Source organism: Oryctolagus cuniculus, chromosome X (assembly GCF_051225735.1).
Source record: "Oryctolagus cuniculus isolate XC-2025 breed Fujian yellow rabbit chromosome X, ASM5122573v1, whole genome shotgun sequence".
NCBI lineage: Eukaryota > Metazoa > Chordata > Mammalia > Lagomorpha > Leporidae > Oryctolagus > Oryctolagus cuniculus.
Genome location: NC_142888.1, coordinates 30,367,501 through 30,388,179, shown reverse-complemented (window position 1 = coordinate 30,388,179; position 20,679 = coordinate 30,367,501). Strand labels below are relative to the sequence as shown.

At 35.8% G+C, this 20,679-nt stretch overlaps 1 protein-coding gene across 12 annotated transcripts in view; it reads right to left on the bottom strand.

Annotated features, from left to right (window-relative positions):
• Nucleotides 1–20,679, bottom strand: part of KDM6A (lysine demethylase 6A) — a 194,788-nt gene that overhangs the window by 15,244 nt on the left and 158,865 nt on the right. For all 12 annotated transcript variants that reach the window (XM_051827032.3, XM_051827033.3, XM_051827035.3 and 9 more), the window contains 9 exons: nt 15,833–15,962; nt 14,707–14,812; nt 13,988–14,193; nt 11,434–11,498; nt 11,284–11,358; nt 10,863–11,011; nt 7,346–7,460; nt 4,941–5,128; nt 4,068–4,209 (listed from right to left, as the gene is read on the bottom strand). In XM_051827032.3, the coding sequence (XP_051682992.2) occupies nt 4,068–4,209; nt 4,941–5,128; nt 7,346–7,460; nt 10,863–11,011; nt 11,284–11,358; nt 11,434–11,498; nt 13,988–14,193; nt 14,707–14,812; nt 15,833–15,962 (1,176 nt within the window). The remainder of the gene's footprint in view (nt 1–4,067; nt 4,210–4,940; nt 5,129–7,345; nt 7,461–10,862; nt 11,012–11,283; nt 11,359–11,433; nt 11,499–13,987; nt 14,194–14,706; nt 14,813–15,832; nt 15,963–20,679) is intronic.

Here is a 20,679-nt window from a genome sequence, read left to right as displayed (position 1 = left end):
ATATTACATAACAACTCACCAAGAGTGCTCCAACAAAATAGTCTTAAGTTTGGTATATATGACAGGACTTGTCTCTAACCAACTTTTATAACTATCTATTCTATTCATCACACACACTGTCTCAAGCCAAAATGTAGCAATTGCTGTCAACACATACTCAGCAGAGTTGTGCCATATAAACATAAATAGCTAATGAAGGAAGTAAAGAGGGGGACAAGCAGGGGTAGGTACTGGAGAGAGAATGAGTAGAAGGGAAGATGAGCTGGAGTGAGTATGTATTTGCTATTCCTCTAGAGGGTCAGAAGTCCTTAGCCTCTCAGAATATAATATGCTGAATGTGATTTTAGATTGAGTTTTTCATACAACATGACCTCCCTAAATAACTCAACAATCTTGCATGGTGCAAGATTCACTGGAGGAGAATGGACTGTGTTGGGCTTAAGGAGACATGGAATGTATGTACATTATTATTTTATTGATGAACTGCCGAAGCTTTCCATTGGTGCCACAGTTTGTTCTTAAGCTGGCTTTAGCTGCTATTTCTTTCTCCTCTCTCTATCTCCACATAAAATTCATTCCTCCTCAGAATGCACAGCTTAAAAAGACTTCTCTAACTGTGGGATGGAAATAATCCAGCAGATTTATCATTATGTCTTTCAATCTCTTTTTTTATATATAGTAACTTCTACTTCAAGACAGGATCTACACTTGATATTTATAAATCCTCAGGATCTACCCCAGAGCCTTGTATGCAGTTAGTAAATATTCATTATATGAAAGAAAAGGAACAGTATTAATTGGTGAAAAGTTCACTTTTAGTAATGGCTGAATGACTGCATTTTAAAAAGGAAGCTTAGGGCCAGCACCGTGGCTCACTTGGCTAATCTTCCGCCTGCAGTGCCGGAATCCCATAGGGGCCCCGGGTTCTAGCCCCGGTTGCTCCTCTTCCAGTCCAGCTCTTTGCTGTGGCCCGGGAAGGCAGTGGAGGATGGCCCAAGTGCTTGGGCTCTGCACCCGCATGGGAGACCAGGAAGAAGCACCTGGCTCCTGGCTTTGGATCAGCGTAGCTCCGGCCGTAGCGCCCATTATGGGGGGTGAACCAAAGGAAGGAAGACCTTTCTCTCTGTCTCTCCCTCTCACTGTCTGTAACTCTACCTGTCAAATAAATAAATAAAAAAATCTTAAAAAAAAAAAAAAAAAAAAAAAAGGAAGCTTATAAAGCAAGGCCTAGGGGCTTGAACTTGTGGTTAACATTTTTAATCGGTGTGAAGACAAAAAGAGCTTGCTGATCACATCTCATGACAACTTAAGCTCAGAGTAGAATTCTTATCACAATGAGGAATACAATCGAGATTCAAATGATTAGACTTCTGTAGTACAGAGCAAAATGGAGTACAAGTAAGTATGTAAAGACATATAAGTTAAAAAAGAAAAAAAGAGGAACATACAAAACAACCCATCAGTGATTATATAAGTGCAAAACGTTCACATTTCGTATGTCTAATTTCAATATGACAACTTGATAATAAAGATAAATATAAGTATCAGTGTCCAGCATTTCAAACACTAAGAGGCACAACAATACCTGGAAGGAGTCTAGAAAGATGGCAAACATGATAGCGGCAGGGTAGGGAATGGGAAAGATGATAGAAGTGGACAATGTTTAAATTAACATAGGCCAGGTAAGAATGGCAGCATATGGCAACAATCTTTCCTTGGTTTCTTTTCCCCTCTTATCTACCACCCAACCTGTGAAGACATCCTGTGAACTTCAGCACCACAGTAGTCCCTAGTTTGATTCCTCTCTCTACCTCCAGTTAAATCTGTCTTTAGGTTGATCTGTACTATTGTAATTACCTCCTAAATGTTCTTCCTACTTTGAACCTTGTCCTTTGGAATCGTCCACAAAGCAACCAGATCCATTTTCTTAAATTTTAAATCAGAACCTATTTCTCTACTACTTAAAATCCTGTATTAGTGACTTATAATACTTAGAATTAATATATACTTTTTTTATGTCCTTAAGTTCATGTACAATCTTGTTCCTGATCACCTTGTTAAGCTTATCATTGTAATCTTCCTTTCTCTCATTCTGCTATAGGCACACTAGCCTTTTGTCCCATAAACATACCTAAGTTGCTCCCAATTCAGCCTTCACTTGCTCTCTGCATAGATGACTTCATCTCATTATTCAGGCCTAAGCACAAAATTCACCTTCTCAAATACCTACCATGACCACTTTAGCAAAAGCAGTACTCTTCACCACTCCCTGCCCAAATATTATTCTACTTTATTTTATTCATGAAATAAATTATTTCTCAGTAATTTACCTGCTATTCCTACTTATCTGCTTGAGAGTCTCTATCTTGCACCACTGTAGTTTCCCTACAAGTTCCCTGAGGACAGAGATTTCTCTTATACACTTCTATGTCTATCATCTGTACCTAGAATAGTATTTAGCATACAGTTAGTTCTCAAAAACATGGTGAGTGGGATTTATTTGCATCAATTTCAAATATATTTACCTTTCCAATTACAAATTCCTAATCTATCCAAAATGTAATGAGTCACTTTTAGTCTATACAGCTGTGAGATGAATGACTAACACTGCACCATTTCCTTACTCTCTCAGTTAATCTGAATTAACATCTAGTTGATGCCTACCTCAAACTGACTAAACATCTTCAGTGACTTTAGGTCATTTTTTCCTCCAAAGTAACACTGAATTCGCTATTCAGACCAAAGTATCATTCTGAGTTATAACAAGATAGACAAACAATCCCTCACTCTCCCACTACCACTGATACCTAGAGAGAATATGGCGCCTAAATCCAGTGTTTTCAAGGATTTGAACATTACTTGGGATGATTTGTTTTTGTTCCTTTTTATTTCTCCTTATTCCTTCTGCCCAGGAACAGATAAAAGAGTGCAACTAATGAAGGGTCGTGTCATAAGATAAATCACAGGCATGTTACCTTGGCCATACAACTGTCTGAAGAAAATTTTGGATTTAGATTTGAAATCATCTTAATAAGCCAAGACTAATTTCAAAAGACAATATTTTGAAAACAACACAAGATGACCAAATTATTCAACTGAGAGGAGAAATAATGTAAATACTATTTTAACAAAGATTAAGACAAACTAATTTCTTCACTAAGTATAAATAGTGTATTCCAAAATGAGTTTTTGAAGAGATCAATTCTTCAGAAGATACTGGTAAAAGAAGTTTTGGGAATGCTGTACATTATAACTCTTCACCCCAATTCACAAAACACATCAACACATATAACATCGAAATCATTTTACAAAAAAAAAAAAAAAAAAAGTTCAGGAAAAATTATATTCATAAACAGAAGAAATAAATTTTAAAATAAAGGACTCGTTGAACTTTGAGCAGAAGTCCCAATATTTTGTTGGTAGAGGAGGTAACAGAAAACACAATTTAGGAAAACACTGCTATATAGCACTGCTTGAAAATATTACCTATAAAATAGATTTGCAAAATGACTAGTACAGAAACTGTTGCAACAAATGAGTAGCTTATAAGTATATGTGTATTCAAGCTGAATCACTAGATACTTATATAATGTGTATTAAAGTGTTTAAAGCAGCTTAGACAAGGGGATAATTATAAAACATAATGAAAATAAAAAATTAACATTTTATTCAAATCCCTATATTAACTGCTAATTTCTTGGTAACAGTAATTAATCTATGATGCCACTCATCCCTCAGTTACTAAACACAGATATTTAATGTTAAAACTTAAGTTCTCCTTGCAACTCAGTTCATGGAGGGGTGGAGAATCAAGGTTTTGAATTCAGGTGGCTCAGAGAGGGGTGGGGAAACATTCAGGTTTGTGAATCTAATGGTGCCTTTATTTCCACAGTGGGCTAACTGTGGAAGGGAAAAATATTTTTAACAGGTGGATTTTTTCATATTACATTTTGCTACACCTTCGGACCATTTTGTTTTGATGTCAACATAATTCTATGGGGAAAAATATGTAATAGTTAACACTCCCCAAAAAGAGAGGGACTACAGCAGTTTTAGAATTCACTTACTTAATCATTTCAAAAAGCTTTGGATCTGAGACCTTGATATTTCGTGCCATATTCCAGGAAAGATGAACCATGGGTACTATTGACTTCACACTTTGCAATTTGTTCCATTCGTACCGTTCCACTGCCAATTTATACTGGCAGGCTAGGAAAAAAAAAACAGTCATAAAGCAACTCAAAGTACCAAAAATATATGAAGATAACCATTAATCACCCTCTCAGGTGATATCTTCAACACCAATTCTGAAAACCTCAAAGCACCATGAAAAAATTCTTATGTTTTATGAATGAAGGTTTCCTATGAGTATGTGCCAGGCATTGTGGTATTTTCCTTTTATCTCATTTAATCTTTAAGGTATTAATTTTATTATTTCTATTATACAAATGAAGAAATCAAGAACCAGAGAGGTTAAATAACTTGCCCAAAGTTGTAAGAACCAGGTCCTGGTCTGAATCCAGGTTTTTCTGGCTCCAAAGGCTATATTCTTAAGCTTAGGTGAATACTGCCTGATGGAAGGCATAATTCAAACAGAGTTTAACATAACAGACCTAGCCACATAGCATACTAGATAAAAAGACAAATTTGAAAGAATTAATTTCTATTTCGCTCTCTCCCATATAGGAGTCTCCTTTATAAAATAAAAACTAAGCACTCTAAAAATCATTAAGAATTTATCTTCACATATATAAAGACACAAATTTGCTATCTGCTGAGATCTACAGTCTGATTTCTATTTGTTAACTTGAATTTCTTATGCAAATCAAAATTTTATGTGAGACATTCTTCTTCCAATTTTCAATGAGTTGTATTTCAAGAAAAAATAGACCTATCAGACAGTATCCTTTATAAACTTTTCAAAAACATTCTTAAAATACCTGTAAGTGGACCAACATTCCAAGCAATGTTGTTGCACCATCCAATAGCCTGAACCCAATGAACAGTGCCTGCATTTATCCAGACCAAATCTCCAGGTCGCTGAATAAACCTATAGACTGGAACATTTGCTTCATATAGATCTTCAAGGTTAGGCCACCAAGAGCCCATAAGGAAATTCAAATTATTTCTGAAATAAGAAAAAATAATGTAAATGAATCAAGTTTAAGTTTCTTAAAAGATAAAAAGTTTTAAAAAAAACTGCTCACTCAGTTCACTGAAATATAATTGATTGCACAATAAAAACTGCTCTATGTATATAAAGAATGTGAAATCAGTAACATTTGAGTATTGAATGACTCATCTAAAGATCAGTATTACTATCTCAAATTGGTTTTTCAAAGTTCCAAATGAAAAACAAATGTACTCTGAAGTAACACTAACATGTGGCGGGGTCCCAACATTGGAAGCGGGATACACAGCAGACTCATAGAATGTCAAATGCCTTAAACAGCACTCTGGCATCAGAATCAACCCTTAAGGCATTCAGATCTGGCTAAAAAGCCCATGAGAGTTTCTCAGGCGTGGAAAGCCAAGACACTGTGGCAAAAAATGACCTAAATGTAAGATCTCTGTGAGTGAGATCCTGGTGGAAAGAACGGGCCATCAAAGGAGGTACCTTTCTCTGAAGGGAGGAGAGAACTTCCACTTTGATTATGGCCTTGTCTAAATAAGGTCTGAGTTTGTGAACTCAAGAGGCTTCCATAGCCTTGGCAGCTCATGACAAGAGCCACGGGTGATTCCTGATGTCATAAATAAGAGTGTCAATTATTAAATTAACAAGAGTCACTGTGCAATACTTCCTATGTAGGATCTCTGTCCTTAATGTGTCATACTATGAGAATTAATGGTAAAAATAGTCTTCAAACAGTAGTTTATACTTTGTGTGTCTGTGTGGGTGCAATCTGTTGAAATCTTTACTTAGCATATACTAAGTTGATTTTCTGTATATAAAGAAAATTAAAAATGAATCTTAATGAGGAATGGGATGGGAGAGGGAGTAGGAGATGGGATGGTTTGCGGGTGGGAGGGTGGTTACAGGAGGAAACACCGCTATAATCCAAAAGTTGTACTTTTGAAATTTATATTAAATAAAAGTTTTCAAAAAAAAAAATAAAATAAAAAATAAATAAAAGAGATTAGGTTATTTCATCAGTGTATCTGAAACTTTAAAATTTTCCTCATCATTGGCTTTCTTACAATGAGGGAAAACCTATGAAGGCACTTAATGAAGTTCATGGGAAAATTGAATTAAAAGTTTATTTCAGTGCAAAAAAAATTTTGAAACTCATATTCTTTTCCTAATATGCATTTTCCACGAACTTTTTGAAGTACACTTGTAGCTATTAAGTACTGAAGACAAAATAAGGTGATTATCTCTTTCTTATATATAAGGAAATTTTGGGTTGATATACTTTTTGGCTTTCAACTATCATGTACTTCTTACTAAATCCAAGTATTTTCAGCCCTGATCATAAAGCCAAAGTAAGAAACAATAAATTAAGTTGCAGTATATGAATATAATTAGTTTTCAAAGTAACCTCATTTGTTAATATTTTTGTTAGATTTTTTTCCTTTATCTAATTGGGGTAGAGGCATAATACTGAATATGGACATAATTTATGTCTGTAACATTTTTGTCCCTTAATAATCTTTCAATATTATTACTAAATGAAAATTATCAGACTTACATAATACCTTTTAGAAAGAGAATAAGGCTTGATCTGGATAAATAATTAAATTTAAACGAGTGGGAAAAAATTTAAAGATACTGTTTAACTTAAGACAAAGAAATAAATGAAGGTTACCTTCACAATTTTAAGGAAAGGAGCACTTTCCACTATGCCAGTTCTTTCAATGATAGAAAACAAGAGCTGAATTAACTAAATTTTATAAAATTCCTTTAAGGAAAAGTTGTCAGTTCTAAAAATAGTCACGAATGCAAACAATATTTTGTTCAAGCCCGAGATACTCATAACCTGTAACATTGCTCAATTACAGAATACTTTCTACTTCCTAAAGTCATTTCCAATTCCTAGAATGCATATCTTTCAAAAGAAAGACCATTTACATAGCATCCCTTAAAACTGAACTAATAATAATTCAATCATTCTTATCCTCTAAATTCATGACTAATGCATGCAGTGATTTCATGGCAACTTTCTTAAAATATTTCCAATAACACAACATAATAGGTTTAGAACCAAATCTCTGAAATGAATTTCCTACAAAACAGTTAAGTGAAAACTAGTATAAATACATTAGGATATCTAGCTTATTAAGTTATCCTTTACAATTACTGTTTTCTAATCATCATGTTTAAGGAAAATTTAGCTTGGAAACCTACTTTTCACAGAAGTCATTCAGAACACCCCAGTAACCTTCAGGAACAACAAACCATTCACAATCACCTGGGCCAATATTTATGTTAACTGAACAGAAGTTGTTATTTTCTTGATGACCTGAAATGTAAAAAAGAAAAAAAAATTATCAGCCCACTATAAATGTTATTTAAAAACATGTCTTCAGAAATGAAACCTTAGGAGCTGGCACTGTGGCACAGCAGGGTAAGGCACAACCTGACACACCAGCATTCCTTATCAAAGTACTGGTTCAAATGCCAGCTGTTCTGCTTCTGATTCTGCTCTCTTAATGTAGTCTGGGAAAGCAGCAGCAGATGTCCCAAATCCAAGAGCCCCTGCCACCCACATGGGAGACCAGGATGGAGTTTCTGGCTCCTGGTTTTGGCCTGGCCCAGCCCAGATCTTCACAGCCATTTGGAGAGTGAACCTACCAATGGAAGATCTCTCTCTGGCACTCTGCCTTTCAAAAAAATAAAATAAATATTAACCAAAAAGAGAAAGACCATCTATGGAAGGCAGTTTAAATCATTGTTCAGAACTTATGTTCTGTTATCAGGCTCCTTGGCTTAATAGTAACATGAACCTGGACAAGTTGCTGAACCTCTCAGTTTCTTTATGTAACAGCACAAAATAACAACTCTTTAAATTATTGGGTTATGTTGAAGATCACTGAAATAATGACAGCTTACAACAGTGTCTAATGTGAGTTCATGGTAGCAATATCATCTATTATATCAATATTTGTTTCCTTGTAAATAAATCTCCATTTCCCACAGACAGTATCAGGACACTAAAAAAGAGGTAGGAAGCCTGGTTTAAAAACTCTATCTACTCCAAGGAGAGATGTTAGGATCTAAGGCTCCATCTCTCTGCAGAAACACCCCTCCCAAGTATACACTTAAAATTGACAGAATCAACCTCGCCAGAACTGAGGGAAACAATCAAAGGTTGCAGAGGTGGGAACATTTTTTTCTGCCAAGGGCCATTTATGTCATCATTTGCCAGACATACAAAATTATCAACGTAAAACTTAGTCTGCTATAGAGTTACTGTGGTTGCCTTGGCAAGGTCAGACCAAATGATTTTGCGGGCCTTACACAGCCTGTGGGCCAGACAATCCCCACCCATGGTACAGTAACCAAGCCAATGCATAAGGAGAAAGGTGCCTTTGATTTGGATTTCTGTGGTACTTTAACTTACCCTTGCGCCACCTCCACCACTGGTGGGGTGATGGTCATAGTATCCCTGTTCTGGAAGGTGTAAAATAAACCTTCTTTCCAAGGAATTGTGGATGTCCAATTAAGCTAACTGGGTTTCTCCAAGGACTGATGCCAAGGAGCTTCTCTTGGATTTGCCTACTATGGAACTGTCACACAGGGACTTGATGGTAATTAGGGTTTACATTGCAGGTAGATGGTTGGAATTGCCTGCGGCATGAACTCTTTTCGTTCTAAGTAAAACTGGAGATGCTATGATCTAACATCTGAAGAAAATTCTCTTGCAGTAGAGCCCGATAGCATCTCTACAATTTAGAAAACCTATGTCTAATGGTAAGGTCCATTAAAGTAAGTATTGCTTATATTTATGTAATTGCAGGTACAGTGTTTCCCCTTAACAAAGTAATTTACACAACATTTCTTCTCTAAGACTGTGTTGTTCAATAAAATAAACACTTGAGAAGTGAACTAAAATGTGTAATAACTCTACAGTACACACTGTATTTCAAAGAATTGGTATGAAAAAGATTTGAAAAATCTGTAATATTACACTGACTAGATGTTGCAATGAAAATATTTTAGATACACTGGATTAAAATTAACTTCATCTTTTTTTTTTTTAACTTAAATGTGCCTGCCAAAAATGTTTAAATTATAAATGCAATTTGCATTACATTTGTATTGGAAAACATTATACTAAAAAAATTCTACAAAGAATTTTTTAAGGTTCCACAAGATACTTTTGGAAGACTAAAGCTTAAAAAAAAAATTAAGAACAGTCTAGGTACGGATGACAAAGAAGTACTATAGGAAGCTTGATTTTTGCTTAGAACTATAATAAAAAAGGAATTCTTTCTGGTGGGATGATATTGTTATTTGTACAAAATAATTCAAGTTGGATGATACATAGTAAATACATGAGAAAACTAACCCTGGATAGTTCAAATAGCTTGTCCAATGATTATAACTGTGCCTAATGATAAAGTGGAGAACAGAATTTGTAGTTCTTCTATCATTTATTGCAGAACTCTTTCAACTTTATCCAACTAAAGGTAAGATACCACAGAACTGGCTTTCTAGTGATCTGAGAATAAAATCTACAAGCAGCGGTTTGTTGCATCTTTGGACCTTCTGGGGGACATTAAAAAAAAAAAAAAAACCCAGATATTTATCAACTACATAAAAAAAAAACAAACAAACAAAAAAAAAAAAAAACAACTCACCAGGAAATTCAAGTGAGCAGCCAGGAAACCACTAGGCTATGTTATCCAGAAGTAGTACAAACTCATTTTGAAACAATTCTTAGGCTACTATTTAGTAAGGTGACAAACAAGGAAGCAGTCCGGTTTTCAAACAATGGCTACTTCAAGTAGCAAACAGAATCACCTGAGAGAGAGATGTCAACTGGTTGTTCCCAGTACCTTTCCTAATTGATCAGTGTGGGATTACAGTGATTGTTAAATATTTTGAATATCACCCAGTGAAAGGTCCTAGTCATCCAAGGGAGAAGAGAGAAAAAAACAAACATAAATCATCTAAAAATGAAGAAAAAGACCCAGACAAGGAATGTGACTTGCCAAGAGTGACAAGTCTATTTAGGGGCCGGCACTGTGGCGCAGCAGGTTAAAGCCCCAGCTTGCAGCACCGGCATCCCATATGGGTGCCAGTGCGAGTCCCAACTAATCCTCTTCCAAAAAAGTTATCTGCTATGGCCTGGGAAAGCAGTGGAAGGTGGCCCAAGTTCTTGGGCCCCTCCATCCACATGCCACATGGGAGACCAAGAAGAAACTCCTGGGCTTCGGGTCAGCTCAGCTCTGGCCATTGCAGTCATTTGGGGAGTGAACCAACGGAATGGAAGACCTTTACCTCTCTCTGTAGCTCTTTCATATAAATAAAATAAATCTTTACAATAAATCTTAAAAAAAAAAAAAGTCTATTTAGGGGCAAAGTCCAGGGGATGAGCCTAGTAATAGCTCCACATCATCAAATTTTTTTGTAAGGATTTATTTATTTATTTGAAAGTCAGAGTTACAGAGAGAGAGGAGAGGCATAGAGAGAGAGAGGTCTTCCACCCAATGGTTCACTCCCCAACTGGCTGCAACAGCCAGAGCTGCACCGATCCGAAGCCAGGAGCCAAGAGTCTCTTCTAGGCCTCCCACATGGGTGCAGGGGCCAAAGGACAGTCCTTGCAGTTTTAGTCATAAATAGAAAAATTCTTTTTCTCTTTGTATGTTTTATGTTTTAATAATTCTGCTTTTCTATTGTTTGAGATATGTTAAATTACCTGGTGTTCTGCTTCCCGGAACTTTCATGTACAGTTGTACTGTGTTCATGCCCAGTATGGTATGACCAACGTGGCTTAGAAGATTTCCTGCTGATACGACACGCACAAAAGCAGGAAGTTTGGTCAGCTCGTGTAGCTGCAACTTCCACCTGCAATGAAACAGATCAAGAGTGAAAGCCTGCTACAAAACCATTTTGTTCCAATCAGAGAAGCAAATTTGAATCTTACAAATTTTCCAAAGAAAACTTCACAATGCAAAAGAAGCATCAAAACCATGAGTAAAGTAAATTAAAGGAAAAAATTTAACTTTCCATTTCCTAGTTTTATAAGGAATGAAACAGTATAGGAAATTGTAGATGATTCTCGATCTTCCAAAGGATACCTCTTTTTCTCAGTTCACAGAAGTAATATGAGAACTTACTTTTTATCATCAGACAGGTCAATGTTGGTCCCAAACTTTATAGTTTTAAAGGGTCCTTTCCTCCTCCTACCAGAACTTAAAAAAAGAGAAAGAATATTAGAAACACGCATTTTTAAAGAAAAATACCAAGTGGACATTAAAATGACTCACTTATCTGAAGATGTAGATTCACTATCTGAGTGGTCTTTATGATGAGTTCTTTTCTCATTTTCTTCCTATAGATTAAGCAAAAAAGCAATTTGAGTTAAATTTTACAATTGGCTATCCTTTCCATCACATGACTGAAAAAATTTACTTCTTGATTGAATGCTTTTATCTATTTTTTGAAACCAGGCGAAAAAGAGCTCCCAACTACTGGTCCACTCCCCAAATGCCTGCAATGGCAAGGGCTCAAGCCAAAATTGGGAACTCAATCCAGGTCTCTTATGTCGCTGACAAGGACCCAATTATTTGAACCATTACCTGCTGCCTCCCAGGATATGTATAAGTAGGAAGCTAGAATCCAGTACAGAGCTGGATTTTTGAACCCAGGCACTCTGACATAGGATGTGGGCATCCTGAGTGGCATCTCAACGTCCATGCCAATTATACCCCTGAAATTAGGTATCTATAGACTTTACACATGAAAATTTTTTAAAAGACCATATTAAATAAAGACTCAAGAAGAGTCAAATCTCACTGGCGTGGTATCCAGTTTCCTCTACTAGTCATAAAGCTATACAATAAATTCTCATACTGATCCCATTTCCAAGGAGTAAAAACTGAAGAAAATTTTAAGAGGCCTAAGAAGTTCCAATCTTGATCAGAAATGTTCTAACAGAGGGGCAAGTTTACAAAAAATGCATACTATGAAAAAACTATGTGTGGATTTAAAGGGTTTTTTTGCATCAAAATAAGCTGGTCTTCTCTCTGCTACGGCCTGGGAAAGCAGTAGAAGATGGCCTAAGTCCTTGGGCACCTGTAGTCATGTGGGAGACCTGGAAGAAGCTCCTGGCTCCTGGCTTCAGATCGGCACAGCTCCGGCCATTGCAGCCAATTGGAGAGTGAACCAGCGGATGGAAGACCTTTCTTTCTCTCTTCCTCTGCCTCTCTTCTCCTCTCTCTGTACAACTCTTTCAAAAAAAAAAAATAAGCTGGTCTTTTAATTCTGTTCCATGACCTTTTTAAAGTTCTCTTGAGAATGTGTAATGGTGGAGATGAAGATTTTCTCTATTCTTACATCATGTACAAATGGAAGATGTTCTTCCACAGCTAAAACCTTACTCCATAAAAAATTATACAAAAATGATCAAACATTTACAATATTAGCAAGGAAATTAAATGCTAGATAAAATAGGTGCATAATTATTAATTATTAATTAATGGGTGCTTAATTAATGTGAATATTAATTTTATTTATGATTCTTGTCGTAGACATGATATTTCTCAACACTGTGGTTGATTTCTGAATTAGCAATACTTTCCACCCTACAAAATGCAGTTTCTGAACACTTCTCAAATTTTTCACATTTCTTTTCCTATGGGTCCTTTCCCATTTAAATACTTAGCCTATATTATCTTTACAACTCTTCCTCCAAATTTTTCTTAATCTCTGAACCTCGCTTGCTATTTATTCTATTCTGACCATATGATTACCATTTACCTGAAGTTATCTTCGAAGTCTGAACTATATAAATATATAGACAATGAATTCACTGCAACTCATTAAAGCTGCAGGACAGATCTTACTAGATGAATTTCTTTGTAGTAAATTGGGAAAGGAATACACATAGAACTGTACTGATACAAGTGTTGCCTTGATTTGGAAATATGAACTCAGGGGGCAGAATTTTAAACAATTCTAACAACAAGAAGTAAATCCAATGAATCACAAGTTACAGACTTTTAGACACGCAATAAATTTTAGCTGTAGAATATGCGAAGAAACAGCACAATTTTTGAGTGATGCATTTAATAACTTCATTTCTGTGACTGGTTTATGTTTTGTGGGGGAATTCTCAAAGTTCTCATTATAGTACTAGAGGATTTCAGTAATACGTCAGTGCTGAAAGGCTTATACAAGCCTTATAATAATAATCCTGATTATTTTTCAAATTTGTTTATAAATTTTCCATCTATTTTGAGATAGTTTCTGTAAATTTCCATTTCTCCTTTAGTTTTCTCTTGCAGTCTAAGGTGGGTAAGAATACTAATGCTTCCTGGAAGAGCTTTCTAACAGATAATATTAATCTGGCAGAAAAAAAAAAATGGGAAGACAGAAGACTAGGATTCACTAAGTATAAAGCAAATTTAAGTTCAGTGGGGTTTTCAATCAGGGGTGATTTTTCTCTCCAGGGAACATTTGACATGTCTGGAGAGGCTAGATACGTATGCTACAAACATTGTTTCCACACTGGATAGGCCCCCACAACAAAGAATTTCAGCCCAAAGCATTCATTAGTGCTTATGAAATTCTTCTTTAAACAGAAATATCTCCAAGCTGAAGGAGTCAGCTCACTGAACAGTAATTGTATTTCCCCATCAAGACACCGACTTTATAATCCCTTAGATTTGCTTAGACTTAACTAAGAGTAAACTGGTTAGCACTTAAAAAGTACTTTATGTAACACAGACTAAAGAAGTGTTTACAAAAGTCATGTATCCTTTCCAACTCCAAAATAAAATCATCTTTAAAACCCTAAAATAATCTTCAGGAAGTACTTACTCTCAATGATTCCTGGAATGAGGAGGCCTGGTACTGTGCATATTTAGCAATTGTAGTCTGAGATCTATTACTTTCACAATGCCAGATTTTCTTTGTTCCAGTGGGATCCCAGTTTTCATCTGCTGGCTGCAACAACTGTGTCCTTACTTCTACCATATGTTCATTGTTAGCTTCCACCAAAGTTTTAGTAGAGAAAAGTCCCAGGTCTTCATAAATAAATATAGTTAATAAATAAAAATTATGTTTGGGATAATATTTTAAAGTGCATTTTTTTAATTAAGAAAAAAGGGAAAGTATTTTATAGCAAAGTATTCAATCCCCCTAAAGACCAATGAGGGTCTCTACATTCTCTAAGCTATGTGCCAAGTTTGAAAAATCATAAACTGAGGCCCAGGACCTCACTGTCCTGTCATCCCAACAGAAGAAAACTGAAGTTTCATTTTTCTTTCATTAGTTAGCAAAATTGTAACTGTATAACTAAACCAAAATAAAAGCTAAATTTAAAAACCATCATGAAATCACCAGTTACCAATATCACCAACATACAGTAATAACATGAATTAAAGAAGTGATACATATGCATAAACATATGCACATACATACACCCCTTTAGAACCAGGAAAAATTAAAATGAACTATAATGAAAAAAGTTTCTGCTAATGGTTTAAAAGATAGCCAAAGAAATATATAAACATTTTACTTTTAAATTTAAAGCTTACCTAATTTAAGAGCTCCAGCAAGGCCACGTATTACTGTAACAGGGTTGTTTGGATTTGTACAAAATTGATGTAATGGAGGAAAGAAAGCATCACGTTTATTTTCCAACTGCAAAATTAAAATATGTGGTTAGATCTCAGAAAAAAGAGCTTTTATTTAAATATCAAGCCTCAAACTCATATTATCACAATTTAAACAAATAATGAATATTACATATTGACAACTTATTTTACTGTATCTTATCACTGCCTTTTGATTCTGACTATAATGAGACAGTAAACCCATCTCTCTTGTCCATTATGTATTGAAAAAAATGTGAGAAATGAAATTCAAATTAAACTTCACCATCAAAACGTTTTTAAAAATTCATATGTATTGAAAAAAATGTGAGAAATTAAATTCAAATTAAACTTCACAATCAAAATGTTTTTAAAAATTCAAACTTTTTAATTTTAAAGAGTTCAAAATATTATCATCGAAATGTAAGCAGGCTGAAAAAGACCCATAGAAAACAGATCTTAATTTTATAATTTTACACTCAGACTCCAGAAGTTTTATTTTATGTCTACCCCAGTGTTTCCCTAACATAGTAAAGGATCAATAGCCACTGGATGGAGGAAAGATTATTCTCATCTGGCTTCAACAGGGCAAATGGGCCAAACTTCCAAAGCAAACTCTAGGAGGACCTATTTGAGAGAAACCTAAATGGGAGGTGTTTTGATTGAATTTCCTACAGCAAATATTTAAATTTCTATAAAGTAAATGTATATGTATGTATTTGCCAGATGTATAAAACAGAAAGAATACTAAGGTCCACACAACCAGTAGAACATGGACTTAAAACCTAGCTTACTCAAAATAGTTGTATTTTTAAGTACCCAAAATTAGGACAGAAAAAGTATTTGCACTTCTCACTATTCCAATATAATCACGGTTAGTAGCTGAGAAGGCATTTTAAAAATGCTATTACAAAATGTTCTCCAACATACATTTTTCCTCCCTCAAAATTATTCAAGCTGTTGCCAATAACTGTAATGTTTCCTAAAGGCCAAACATATTGATTTAAAGAAAGATAGGCAGGTACAAACACGAGTTTGACTGATATTTAGTCAGTCAATTCAGACTCACATAAATACTAGGTGTTGGTGGATTCAACTTGTCCTTTGGCAAGGGAGGATATGGTGAAGATGGTGGTCTTGGAGGCGGACATTTATCCAACAAAATGCTACTGTTTGATAAGCCATTTTTACCTAAATTCCTTTAAAAAAAGAAGGGAGAATAAATCAGCTCTACATTTATCTAGAAAAAGGGGAAAAATCCTGAATTAAGTCCTAATTAAATAAGGTATTTACATAAATCCATGAGATTTGGATCCATCAGGAAAACACAAAACATGATTAACTTCAGCAAATACTTATACTACTATAATTTCCATTGAAAAAAATTAAAGCACAGCACATAGATTACTGATGACATTCTTTATTTTGTTCATAATTTTCCAACTGATTTTCTTCACCTAAAGAACAAACATGAGCTCCTGTTTTCTCTCCATTATCAGATTTTTTTCCATCAAATGTTAAAAGATTTGACTCAAAAAGATTTATAATTGGAAAAACAGAGTATTTCTTCCTGCATCTTATCTTAGCAAATATAGCCAGTATATCTTTGTGATAACTCTCAAAATTTAGATTTTTCCTTTCTTTTCTCAAGCCTGAATTTATCTCTGTTCTTTTCTTTCTCAAGGCGTTTCCGTGCAATAAAATTGATCATGGTGTCAATCTCCTACACTTACAGCAAAGTATACTTTCTCTCCACAATGCATATAGTTGCTATCCATTCTCTTGACACTATACACAACTCTTACTTGTATCTGGGGTTTATTTTTCTGTAATGAATGTATCACATTTGTAAAAATGATATTCTTAAAATATGATCGAATTATTTGCATGCTGCCATTCTTTAAGTATAAGAAAAAGAGATACTTCCAATGTCTTAAAAGTCTCTACCCAACTTTAAAAAAAAAATCAATTCATTATCACGTACTAAATTTTGGTAAACAATTCAAAAATTTTAATTATACTAGGAAGTAAAAAACTCATACCTTTATACTTAAAAAGGCATCAGCTATTTTTCACCACAAATTAAGAGTTCAACAAAATTTTCCTTACTTTACTACGTTCTGACTATGCTGAAAATTTTTACCAAACAAGCCTGTTTGGTGGGCACTAAGGAACAGGGTTGAATTTCACTGCTATAAACTGTTGAGATGTTATACTAACTCATACCATGGGTGTCACTTAAATTTTTCAGCTATCTCTAAGTAAATGTAAAGATCTTAAAATGAATAAATTGGTAAATCTTTCATATGAAAGTATGTGAAATAATTGTTAAATTCAAACTCTGTAAGTTTAACTAATAGTTAAGATGAAAGTTTAAATAAATGAACATTCATCCTAACCAATACCAGATTTCAACACCTTTCTACAAAGAGTTAGTACTCGGCATATTTACAGAAAGAGGCCTGCATTGCAGCAGAGTGGGTCAAGTCCCCGCCTCCAACTCCAGCATCCTATACCAGAGTGCCTTTTAGAGTCCCAGGTACTCTACTTCCAAACCAGCTCCCTCTTAATGTGACTGGGAAGGCAGTGGAAGGTGGCATAAGTATAGGTGGCCCTGCCACAAATGTGTGAGACCAGGAAGGGGTTACTGGCTCCTGGCTTTGGCCTGGATGCTATGGCAATTTGGGGAGGGAACCAGCAGAAGGAAGATCTCTTTCTCTTTCTCTCTCTGTAGCTCTGCTTTCAAATGAAAAGAAACAAATCTTTTTTGAAAAATCCATACATTTAAGCTGCTTAATTAAGGTATAAAATTGGAACTAATTTATAAACATCACGGGATTTTTGCTTTTAACAAGCAGAATATTCCCAGCAGAGACTGCTAAGGAAACATTTCACTACTATTAAACCAATACAAAGCAAAAAAACACTTAAAATATTCAGACAAATATTAGTTTTTTTCATGCTGAATTGTTTATCTGCCAGTGTTCAACATTACAATTTAAATAAAATATGGCTCAATACATAAAATTTGCTTTTCAGAAAAGGATTTGGATATACAATTATATAGAAAATGTTTAATATTTTAAGAAACTGTAAAGTATGGACCACATATGAAAACTACTACAAAAGACCATCTCATGCTAACTAAATGTGGCACCAAAAATGAAGTTTCTACAACATTCAAGATGTTGAGATGAGAATAGGAAAGAGGGCTTGTGAAATTAGAACTCTTTCATTTCTGTAGTTATGTAACAATTTAAATAGGCAAATGAGAAAGTAAAATGACGGAAAGTATTTTAAAAATAGAAAATAAAAGGGTGAGGCATGATTAAGGGAGCTGATAATGATTCAACCACTTTAATATTGCAATTATAATTTAAACCATGAAAGAAGCAAAAGTACTGGTATGTTTTAATGTATAGCACCGTATACACTGTAACACTAAGATAAACCAGAGTCAAATTAAAAATTAACCATCAATGGAGGCAGCATTGTGGGGTAATGGGGTAAGGCTGCCGTGTGTGACACCAGCATCTTGTATATGTATTGTTTTTGGTCCCAGCTACTACACTTGGGATCCAGCTCCCTGCAATTGTGCTTGGGAAAACAGTGGAAGATGGCCCAAGTACTTGAGCCACTGCACCCACATGGGAGTCCCAGAGGAAGCTCTTGTCTCCTGGCTTGGGTCTGACCCAGCCCTGGCCATTATGGACATTTGAAAAACGAAATCAGTGGATGGAAGATCTCTCTGCCTCCCCCCACTCCCCATAACTCTGCCTTCCAAACAAAATAAATCTTTAAAAATTATATTAACCATCATTTAAAAAACTCTTTGTGAAAATAAGACAGTACTTAAAATAGTGCACACAAGTCCTATCTAACAGTTTTTTTATTGTGCTCCAAACACCAATTATTTACTTGCCTATTAAGGTTAAGCCTGAAATAAATATGATTTGTGCTGAAAACCTGATCTATGTAGTTGCCTATTCAACGACCATCAGCTTTTACCACTGAAAATACACTTATCAATCCTAATGCAAGGGCAGGACTGTGGACAATAGGAGTAGACTTTTATCTCCTAAGCTTGTAAGTGTCCAATGTTGTTTATTACAATTAAAGTCCAATAATAAATTTAATGTAAAAATCCAAAGTGGAAAAAGGAGCTAAAGTTGAAGAAAAAAGCAAGGTGTTGGAAGAGTTTAAGATTAGCCCATTTTAAGTTCTTTTCTCCCATTTGAAACTTTCCTCAAGCAAAGCAGAGCAAGAGGAAATTAGTGGTTTCCCAACTGTTTAAACGGACTTACACTTCCTTTCAAATTTACCCACATCTTTTGTAGAGAAATGACAGAAAAGTGCTCTGCTGGTAACCCCACCTACACTTGGTCTTTTGTTAGGAAGCTCCTAGAGCCTGCGTCACTCTTCCCTTATCTGAATCTGGACTCCTTTCCACACAGGCCATCAAAAACCAGAACACAGACATGGCAAACAGCATGACACCTATCATTTACAATCTTGACTTTGTCCTCTAAGCCTCAGAAAAATGTTTTATATACAATTTATCTGAGCATATTTTTTTTGGCCTCTTCATTAACAAACCATTGCCTAGATTTGCTGGAATAACCCAAGCAACCCCAAGGGTCAAGAGTTTTGATGACTCTAGCTACCCAAAAAATATATAGCAAGGTAAAATTGCCTTTACATGTTAAATACTGAAAATAAAACTGAGAACATACTTAAATATTCTGAAGTGAGTGTTCACATATGCCTCAAAAATGAGATGTAAGATTATAATCATTAATACATTAGAAAACACAATCAACTTGGCACCTGTTCCATAAAATTTTATTTATGAAAACTGCTACTGGGGATGGCACTGTGGCGTAGTGGGCTAAGCCTCTGCCTGCGGCACCAGCATCCCATACAGGTACCAGTTCTACTCCTGGTTGCTCCTCTTCCAATCCAGCTCTCCACTATGGCCTGGGAAAGCAGTACTTGGGCCTCTGCAAGTGCTATGGCCTGGAAAAGCAAGTGCTTGGGCCTGTGCACCCAAGTTGGATAGGGAGAAGAAACTCCTGGCTTCTGATTGGCCCAGCTCCAGCCACCGCAGCCATTTAGGGAGTGAACTAGCAGATGGAAGACCTTTCTCTCTGTCTCTCCCTCTCTGTCTTTAACTCTACCTCTCAAATAAAATCTTAAAAGAAAAAAGAAAACGGCTACTGTGCAGTTTATAGCTTGGAGAAAGAGAATACAGCTCCTTGCAACTCCTACTAAAAACATTGCTCCAGAAAACTGGATGCAGTCTATGATGACAGTTTCAACTTCTAAATTTCCCCCACTTTCTAGCAGTTGTCCCAAGTTTACAGAGAGTAAAAGAGTGAGGAAGGCCCTGCTGCGGCAGAGTTGAGGCACCAGAATCTAGGAAACAGGATAGTGGCTGCAGCAGCTGGGTAGAGAGCAGGTAAAAGACAGTCAAGACTAGGGGCTGGTGCTGTGGCGCAGTGGGTTAAATTCCCAGCCTGCAGTGCCAGCATGCTGTATGGGCAGTGGTTCAAGTCCTGGCTGCTCTACTTCCTATCCATCTCTCTGCTAATGTGCCTTAGAAAGCAGCAGAGGATGGCCCAAGTCCTTGACCCTTGCACCCACGTGGGAGACCTGGAAGAAGTTCCTGGCTCCTGAATGGCTCAGCTCTGGCCATCGCGACCATCTGGGGAGTGCACCAGCAGATGGAAGACCTCCTTCTCTCTCTAACTCTTTCAAATAAATTTAACCACCCCCCCCCCCAAAAAAAGACTGGCAGTGAGCCAAGGTGCTTTGTCTAAAGCGAGGCACATAGAGCATTTCATCTGGATACTCCTACTTACTTTAGATTCAGAGGTTAAGTGAATGATAGTGTAATTTCTACACAGAAAAGATTAA